A 10,424-nucleotide genomic window follows, 5' to 3' on the forward strand; every position below is an offset into this window, starting at 1 on the left:
CGGGGTGAAGGAAGAGACAATGTTAACGTGGTTTTCTTCTGGCTTTTCATATCCTACCAAGATTATTCAGCTTCCCTTCAGTCCATGAAGTGAGAGTGTCCACCCTGTTAAGCATCCTTCTGAGCCAAAAAGTAGATTAAGAACTTGGAAACAGCCTTGGTATATACCTGAAGGAAATCCAACTCTCAGAATAATTTGAAAATGATCCTAAATTTTGTAAGACAGTCAACAGCACAGATCTGTACCTACTCAGCATACAAAGAGGCAATTCCTCCCAGAGAAAAGGGCAGTAATACTTATTTGAAGACTACAGACACAGGAAAGTGTCTTAGAAACTAAAAAAAAAAAAAAAAAAAAGCACCTATAACCATCATATGTATGAATGGATAAAAAGAGCTTTGAATGAACATAACTTTAGCAAGAGCATGTAGGAATGTCCATGCTGTGGCAAACTGGCTTTCAGCAAAGCACTTTGTTCAGCAAAAGCGTCTGAAAAAAAGATGACTAGGAATTTGATGTGCCAGGTTTGTGAAGGATGACCAGCAGATACTGATTTTGCACATCTGGGAACTCTTGATATTGAAAAACAATAATGCTTGCCATGGAAAGTGTGTCATAAACCACAATATGACACAAATCTTGACATAACTGATCCCAGAGTCACCTTATGGAAAGCTTAAAGCACCAAACATTTTAAACAAAACAAAACAAAAACTCCAAAACCAAACCCACCATTCCAGCAAGGACCAGAATAGCCTTTACTGAATGGTCTTATTTGAAGACTACAGACACAGGAAAGTGTCTTAGAAACTCAAAAAAAAAAAAACCAACGCACCTATAACCGTCATGTGTATGGTTTAGTAAAGACCGGAATAGTCTTTACTAAAAGACAACACAAGGAAAGAAGATGGAGTGATAGTTGTTCAGGTTGTAGATGGTTTCACAGTGCTCTTTCACAGCTTTGTCCCCAAGATTTCCACAGTCTCTTCTGGACCTCAAACAGGAGATCCAGAAGAGAATGATTTCAGAAGTGTTTATTCCAGATGAACTTGAATGAAATCTCATGAAGCACAAACAAATGACATTTAAAAACTGACAGCATCAGCACGAGGACCAAGGAAGCTTGCTTTCCTCAGGGTTTGTGTCTTGTGATCAACTGAGGGCTGCGGTCAAATTTTTTCCCATGGTTAAGGCATTTGTAAACATTTGCTGCCATGTGGATTCTCTTTTGCTTAGTAACATGTGAGCCCATGAATGCCCTCTCGTACAGGATTTCTCTCAGGCTTTTCTCTCTTCACCCAGCAGGGCATATTTTCAAACTCATTGGAGCATTTATTTATTTTTTTTCCTCTTTAGAACTTAGCCATCTGTCAAATTCATTTAAATCATCTGCAGAATTATAAATCGCTGGTGAGGATGTGGAGGGAGGAGAGAAACAAACTAACACATACGTGCCAAGTAATTACCAAAGTCCCGTTCCTTTAGTGACCTGACTACAAATAAGGACGATAAAAATATTTATTAACAGAAGCATCAGGTAATCTAAGTATGGACACAGACAGTCTCATAAGGTAAACATGACATAGTATTGTTTACAATTATTAGAACTATCTACCTTTTTTTGAAAGGTCATTAAAAATCAGTGACTTGGTATGATTTCCTTCTTAGGATGAACACTTGCCATGTTTATGACATGAAGACTAGCATGTTTGAAGTGTACATATGCATAGATTCAGGAGGAATCCTAAGTGCTGAATGATGAAGGATATAATGATTTGGACGAAACTTACAAAGCAGCAATTTATTACCGTTGGTTAAACCCCCCCGAATTCACCAGGAAAGAAAATGCCAGAAATCATCCAGTCCCCAAGAGCAACACAATAAAACTGCTGCAACATGAAGCTGTACTTTGGAACTCAGAAAATCCAAAGTCTGATTATCTTAAATTTGTCACTCCACGGCTTTTTCCCAGCTAAAAACTACAAGCAAATCATCAAATACAAAGTAGCTATGACAATTACCACACCAACATGTCATCTATTCTGAGTAGATAGAGCATCTGCATAACATCATTTATGAAAATCAACATGAAAGTGTTAAGGATTATGAATGTTTTAATAAATGAATATAAATAGGTCACTTGTAACTTCATGATAATGGAATTAAAACACAACAATATCAATAAAAGTAGATTTTTTTTATATATAAAAGTGTCATTTATTGTAAGGAAACTTTAAATATAACCAACAATATTGAAAATACCATGACTGGCATTTATGGCCTTGATTGTAGTTTACTGCCATACAAGTAATTTCTAGCATTTTTCTTAATCACATCAAGCTAGTGCAAAATATAGGTAGCTTTTAGAGATTAAGCACAGAGAATGACAAGAGTGTAGATTTTGGTTACCTGATATTTCCTTCTAGTATAACAGGCTTCTCTTTTTTCCATAAATGAAAAGTACAAAGGCAAGTTATCATATGTGCAATTATTCATACCAGATTTCTAGGTTAAAAAAAAAAAAAAAGACATTTGTAAATTTTGCTCAGATCGCATTTTGTTAGGAATCTGACTTATAATTTATACCATACTGTATGATATATATTATCATATTATATAATCATAATTTCATATACAGGTATGATTATATAAATTGTCAGAACATATCACTAACTATAGGATAATAATTACATCAACATACACAAATATATGGCATTAGAAAAGTCATTATCTAAGAAGGAAAGATGATATAATTCAGGTGTTTGAAACAGGGCACAAGCAGCCTTCCTACAATTCTTGTACTATCATTTTGGCAGAACTACTGCCGACCGCCATTATGTGCACTAGCTTTCCATGTACATCAACAGATAGGTCAGTAAGCAGTATTAAAATTGGACTGTGCCTGAAATTTCCAGTCTCAGACCCTAGTAAGTAATGAGCCCTGTGCTCCTAATTAAGATGATACTCTCTCTCCTCAGTCTCCGAAGGTATCCCATGCTATTATGGCTAAAAAGACATTATTTTATGATGACCTACAGGTTTTTGAAAGCAGGACATGTTAAGCTTTAACAATGACATACTTTCCAGACTTGTGCAAAGCTTTTGAAGTATCGATCTTTCAAATTAAAAATATTTTTGTACTTCCTGATAAGGATTTTTCAAGTACAAGCTTAGTTTAGCATGGCTTTCGATATCAATCACTTCAGTAATTGAGTCTGGTCTTTGATAGCTAAGATTAGACTGCAAGAAGAGAGATATACAAAGATCATTTCATTTGAAATAGGTAAAAGATTTAACAGATAAAAAAGGTGAGATCTAAAAAACACCCCCAAAACTAAAGAACAAGCATAGATAGAGAAGACAAAATGCATAAATATAAAACAAGGGAGAAGGAAAACACTATAGGTTATGTATGATTAGGTAGAACATGACAACGATCTATGCCTTTGCTTTTAAAGCATTAAGGTTAATTTGTCAGCTGTCCTTACTCTAGACTGTACAGAATACATGTAACTAATAAAAAATGCAGTTTATTGCAAAAATATACAAGTCCTCTAAATTGCATAAGATATTACAATGTTGTGCTGAAACATGACATATTAAACAAAGAGGACTTTAAAACAAATTACAAAATGTTAAAAATCAGATTTGGGTCATGAGCGTTACACAAAATGCATTGTCATGCTTTATCTTACGATTAGTCTTGTGATTCACTACATCTGTGATAAATGCAACATAAAATCATGACAACTGTAATAGTCAAAGTAATATCTACTGTATATCTTCTGTATTAATACATATAAACACTTTGTGTGCACTAATACTTTCAACATATCACATTCAAACTAACAGTCTTTCCAGAAAAGTTGTAACCTTTTTGAAGAACAGAAGCTGGTTTAACAAGTTCATCGCATGTGGGTTTTTTGAAATCTACTCTTTAAGGAAATGCTGTGTTAAAGGACTTGATTTTTAAAGGTGCTGTGCTACTATGGGTCTTCTTAATGCCAGATGGAACCATCAATGCTAAGCACTTTCAAAAATCAAGCCCACAATTTATTAAATTCCTATTTTGTTTACTAGTATTTCCACTGTAATAAGTCCAAAAAAATACCCCCAAACCCACTCTTAAAATCACAGAAAATGCTTGGCATCTATAGGAAGAGAGACAATTTCTCAGTGGAGTAACCACTACTGTGCTATATTCTCATAACAGATCTTGTTGCTCCCATCTTTAGTTCATGCACTGGGATCGGCAATGTCCATGTTTGTTCCAAACAGAGCAACTAGCTGCTCTTCATAGTTTGCAATGTTTCTTTTCAGAATTTCCATACAAGGTCCCAAAAGCCTTTCAAATGCCTGCACATCCATAACTAAGATAAAAGGGGAGAGAAAGAGAAAGAATATAACGTGCTCGTCAGTTGCAGACACTAATCTTGGTGTTTATGACATCATTTAAAATTTTACATTGGAATAACAGGACAGATACTACTGAGGCATATACTTTGTTTGCACAGAAGACAACCACTTACCATAGCAAAACCAAGATCAACCAACACATTGCTGTCTTGAAACTTCATAAACAAACTTAGCATTTGCTGCGTTTCTTATTTTGAAAATATTTTCACATTAAGATTTACGTGACCCAAGAGCTGCTGAAGAGGTCTGGAGGGGCCTGGATTCCTCCACAGAATACAGTTTCAAGACCCTTGCGATTTCAAGAAAACACATCCTTTGCTGATGTTGTTGGCTGTATTTGGAGTCTAACTTAGCATATTTCCTTGCTGTTTTTACTTGTTTCCACCGACAGTGGAAATTGTCATAGATACTTATTTCCCAGCAAACGTATGAAAAGTTGGAGACAGTAATTCACATGCAATGTCAGTGTGTAGCCGACCAGAATATTTTCTTTACCTGATCACGTAATGTTATCCTCTATAGTTTTAGCCAATAGGTCAGGGAGGAAACTTCATACTTCAACCAGCTTCCAACCTGGTGGCCTGTAGTGTCTTGGTTCCTGAGAAAAGTTCAAGATCTCTGCTATTTGCAAAGTGCCAGAGATCTTAGTGACTCACTCATACTGGGTAATGACACACTTCCTCACCACTGCCTCTTACTCTTTCCTCTCTATCATCTTTGATCTTTATTGCCTGATCATCTCTGTGTGTTTGGAGATAAGGATTTTTAAAAATACCTTTATAAGTAAGCGAGAAACTTTTTGGCTACTGGCTTGGTAGTCAAACTGTCATTCAAGAATGCCAAATCTGTCTTTGCAGTTTACAGTTTTCCCATAATTAGATACAAATATTTAGGAACTAAACATCAGACCATGAAAAGCAATGGATGCGAAGGGTTGTCTATGAGCACAACTGCTATGGCCTTTGCTTTTCCTGTGCCTGAGGCTACAGTGTGACGGAATGATTAAATTAACAGCTGGTGAAGACAAAGAATTCGTTAAAGCTTAAGTCATGGTGATAAAACGGGACAGGATTTTTACCACAGTTATTTCTTGGATGAGAGTCAGTCTACTGAGAAAAGAAATACTTTACCTTTCTGCAGAGTATTAGACATTTATCTGATAGCTATAAATGGTTTGCAGCAATACTCTCTGTACTGTCCTGAAACAATTTTTACTTCCATGCGATCAGAGAAATGTTGGAGAATTTGTGTTTAATACCAGTTATCAATTGCAAATAATTTTTGTAGATAAATAATGTAAATAGGAATGCACGGTAATAGATGTGTGCTTAAACAGTCTTATTTGGGTAAATGTAATTAAATCTTATATTCTGGAGAAAGAGTTCACAATAAAAACAACCAGATAGATTATGTATCATTTTATATTAGATATAAAATATTATTGAACAATACCTAAACATTTGACAGTGCCAAGAGCAAATGCAGAAGCGGCTCGTGGTTTGTTAGTTACAAGAGCAAGTTCTCCAAAGTATTGTCCTCTTGAGCATCGAGCTATTTCAACTGCTCCATTCTCTTCTACATCTTGTTTACCCTGAAATATCAGGTAAAAAGACAAAGAGAAAGGAAGAGAGAAAATGAGAGAGAGATTTGCTTAACTCAGGATTGCATAAGCAAAATTAGTAACAATGCTAGTATTACTGTTTAACACTTAGAATACATCAAGATTTAAAAAAAACCCAAAAACTCTGTGGTTTAGGGATGTTTACCTTCCTTGCCATTATAATTCTTACTTCTCCAGATTCCACAATGAAAAAAGAATCAGCCAAGTCACCCTGTAGAAGAAAAAAATAAAGTGAGTAAAGGAAATGTGAAATTTCCTTCTTAGTTTCATGGTGACATTAAAATATTTGCAGCCAGTGCCTTGAAGCTCATCTTTTTGATACCTGTTGCAAAAGAAATCACTTTTAATGTGAAAACCATACTCTAGGCACATAATAATCAGAACATCTATACAGAACTGACAGCAAGGCCTTTTCATGAAAAGACATAGCTGCCTGTGCCTTATATAAAAAGCAGAGAAAAACAATGTTACGGAAGATTTTAGGATCCTTACTCCTGATTCTCCACCTTTGTATTCCTTCCAAATTATTTCCCTTACAGAATTTCCAGTATAAAAAGCCTCCAAGGGCTATCTGATATCCAATAATTGTTTTGGGGCAAGACACTCTCAGTTGCCTACTCTGAAGAGTTTACTTCTGCATTCTTCTTCAAAAGATTATCATATTTTAACAACAAAAACAAGGTAAGTCTTCAGTGCTCCTTATTGGAAGCAATCGTTCTTTTATATAGTTTTAATTTCTAAGTATACTAAAAATGTTGACTCCTTTATTCATACCAACAAAGAGGGATGTTTTTCAAAGTACCGTTAAGTGAAAAATTAGCTTCTGCTACAAAATAATCACCTCTCTTAGATGCAAGATTCATTGTTTTTGTTTCGTCTGAGAAAGAAAAACATAGTTTAAAAGTATGTATTGTCTATACATAACATGATAATTGTTACCTATTGGACAAGAAAAACTAAAACTAGAAATAAACTGTACCTGAGCAATGATTTGTTCTCCATCTTTGTACACTTTGGTGCCAATCACATCAACCACTTTTAAACGCTCAGATACCTTCATTTAAAAAAAGAAAATGTAAGAAATATTTGGTTAACATTACAGTGTTATATTTAGAAAGCCCTTTCATATTTCTTTTCATGAATCTTTGCACAGAATAGTGTATCTTTATTTTCCTGTTTTGATAATCATTTAAAAAAGGAAGAACTGCTGAATAGTGTTCCAGAGGGTATATTATAGTCTTAACAGCTAGATGTTTTGATAGAGCTTCCATTTTTGTAAGAAGTCTATATATCCCAAGTCTTCAAAAATTATTTTCAGAAAAGCATGCATGTAAAAATACAGCTGTTAAATGAAAATATTTTGAAATTCCCTAAGTAATTTTTTAATTTTATTAGCTAACATGCAGTAAAATTAAGCTTAAGAAAATGAAGGTAAAAAGATACAGTTTTTAAAAAAATACAATATCAACAATAGTTCTTTATCATTAAAATTTAGAAATATCAAAAATACGGTATTTCTCCAAAACAAAAATATGCAAAATTTTATTGTGGAGAAAATTTGAATTCCTAATTTAAACTCTGCAAAAGCAGAATCTTATCAGGTACTTCTGATACAGGCATTAAAATAATGCAACAGAAATCTTACTTCTAAAGATTTAAGGAATGGCAACGACTCAATAAAATTTTCATACATTCTTCTCTTTTTGGCATTATTTTTTACAATGATTCTTCGGAATGTTACCCTGTCCTGTAAACACAAAGAGAAAAAGAGAGTTTATTAACAGAAAATACGTGCGTGGTAGAAAATACTTTAGAAATGGCTGAATATGTTCAAATTACCCAATTTTAGTCACTCAATGTAGCTGTCAAACTAGCTGGCTAGTCTCCCCATACAGTCAGTTGAGAAAGATTCCTCTAGAGGTCAATCAAGAGCTCCTAAAGTTAAGCTCCTGATCTGATTCACATTGTGAAAAGCTTCTCTGCCCTTCGGCAGAGAATACATACAGAGTTTACATATAGAGGGTAGAGGTTTTACCTTAAACAGGTTGGCTACACAGTGAACACTGAGTGGGTAATTTAAGATATTTAAGAAATCCTCAATATTTAAATATTTCATTTACAAAGTTTATTCATTATCCTGAGGTCCCATACATATTGATGTGTACTCAAAAAGGTTTTTATAGTATTATTATACCAACAAAACCAAAATACATGTGTCTGGGTCTTAGGCCACAGTCCACTTTCTGCTATTTCAGCAGAACAAGACTCATTGCTGCCCTAAACAGCCAACTGGACGTTCCTTAGTATTTGGCAATTCAAGTGAAGCAGACAGATGGAAAAAACTACACATATGCTGTTTCCTTCTCTTAACTTCATATGACTGTGTCCTGGTGTCAGACAGAAGTGAAATGCTTTGCAAGCCTTCACTGCTACAGGTGGGACTTGCTGTTCAATACAACCCAATCGAATTTAAAGCCATTCTTACAGTGTCCTAAACTCTGCCGTGATCCCAGAAGTCATATGGATTAAGTTGGTGAAAAAACACGCGTTTCGCTTCAACAGGAAAATGTTATCTTGGGATCAGTCATTAGATTGATATGTACATCTTGAAGAAGGCTATCCCAGTTTTACTCTTTTGGTAAATTCTATTACTGTTGTCAAAGGTCCAAATAGTATAACACTGATAAATAACCTCATACTTGAATTTTACTCTGGAACCAAAGGCGTTTCCTGTCAAGATCTGGGAAAACATTTTATATATGTGTCTAAGTAATGTCAAGTGGTTTGCACTTTGGGAAATTATCATTAAAATAGAATAAAACAAAACGATATTTTAAAAACTCAGTGTTTTCTTAAGCCTCAGGTTTGCTTCTACAGATTCTGCAAAGAGACAGTTTTGTGTTGGGAGTTCTCAGAATTTTTAAAATTAAACTTTCCGAAATTATACTTTTTTTTTTAAATGCTGATATAGCATACCAGTGCAATTTATATTAAATAATTAAAACAAGTAATATCTTAAAACAAGTATTTCACTTACCAAACCCCAGATGGCACCAGGAGAGGTAGCTATAATTGTAGCTGCTCTGGGTGTATTGTACATTAAGGCCAACTCACCAAAACTTCCTCGGTTATCATAGGTTCCAACACACCTCCCAACACCATCACATTTTACATAAATATCATATGTACCTCTGTTAATAAAATATATAAATACAATGAGTAGAAACCAGTCCTAGTCTTTGCTAAACAGCCTCTCACTATATTTTTTTATACCATGAATTCCAAAGATAAAGCATTTGAAATATACATTTGCTTGTTTAAATGATATTAAACACCTTGCAGAGACATCTCAATCACTTCCATAAACAATAAAAGTCGTTCCTTTTTAAAGGGAAGGATAGGGTTATTAGTTTTTACATTAACTCAGTTTAAAGACAGACTGGATGTACAATGATCTATTGATTACCAGAACTTATTAAAAATTAAGATCTAACTTAGTATCTGTTTCTTAACTTCATTTTAAACGCACTAAATACAAATGTAACAAGTCTTTGCAAAAATTGCTATGCTATGATCACTGAAATAATAATACAAGGTATTTAACATTTAAAATATTTTAAAGTAGTAATTTATAATGTAATAAATAGAGGAGATGCAGGAAACTGAAGGAATGTATATGAAAAGCAACATAAGATTATGAAATAAAGATATGTATTTATTGAATCTATTGTGGATTTCTCCTCCCCATCATTAAATTAGTAACTTTTTTTTTGCTTTGGGAATGCAGTAAAATCTGGTATCTTGTAAAACATGACATAGCCATCCCCATTGGTCCTAAGCCATCATTTTGTTCAGCACTGAATATTTGTACAGTACATGTTGATAAATCATGTGAATGTAATGCAAAAATCTGTACAATGATTTCATTGATAAGGGACTTAGAGGTGATCCACTGCACCTAAAAACTGCAAGGCTGACAGAATATTGTGAAGTCCCTGCAGCTTTTTGGATAAGAGATGATAAACTGTAACCTTACAAAGCTGAAAAACATTGACTCTTCAGCAAAGAATCCTGACACACTTCTATGATCTTCTGATTGAACATTTCAGTTGGAAGGGACCTACAATGATCATCTAGGCCAACTGCCTGACCACTTCAGGGATGACCAAAAGTTAAAGCATGTTATTAAGGGCATTGTCCAAATGCCTCTTAAACACGGAGAGGCTTGGGGCATCGGCCACCCCTCTAGGAAACCTGTTCCAGTGTTTGACCACCCTCTTGGTAAAGAAATGCTTCCTCATGTCCCGTCTGAACCTCCCCTGGCGCAGCTTGGAACCATTCCCACACGTCCTATCCCTGGATCCCAGGGAGAAGAGCTCAGCACCTC

The 10,424-nt window shown here is 34.7% G+C and overlaps 1 protein-coding gene across 1 annotated transcript in view; it reads right to left on the minus strand.

Moving 5' to 3' along the window:
* Window positions 1–4,236: 4,236 nt before the first annotated feature.
* Window positions 4,237–10,424, minus strand: part of PRKAR2B (protein kinase, cAMP-dependent, regulatory, type II, beta) — a 63,660-nt gene continuing 57,472 nt past the window's right edge. Inside the window, exons 5-10 of the mRNA XM_009328369.1 lie at window positions 9,075–9,228; window positions 7,683–7,784; window positions 7,017–7,091; window positions 6,183–6,248; window positions 5,869–6,007; window positions 4,237–4,370 (exon numbers count right to left, since the gene is read on the minus strand). Of these exons, the coding sequence (XP_009326644.1) occupies window positions 4,237–4,370; window positions 5,869–6,007; window positions 6,183–6,248; window positions 7,017–7,091; window positions 7,683–7,784; window positions 9,075–9,228 (670 nt within the window). The remainder of the gene's footprint in view (window positions 4,371–5,868; window positions 6,008–6,182; window positions 6,249–7,016; window positions 7,092–7,682; window positions 7,785–9,074; window positions 9,229–10,424) is intronic.

The sequence above is a fragment of the Pygoscelis adeliae genome, unplaced genomic scaffold, assembly GCF_000699105.1.
Source record: "Pygoscelis adeliae isolate BGI_AS28 unplaced genomic scaffold, ASM69910v1 Scaffold267, whole genome shotgun sequence".
NCBI lineage: Eukaryota > Metazoa > Chordata > Aves > Sphenisciformes > Spheniscidae > Pygoscelis > Pygoscelis adeliae.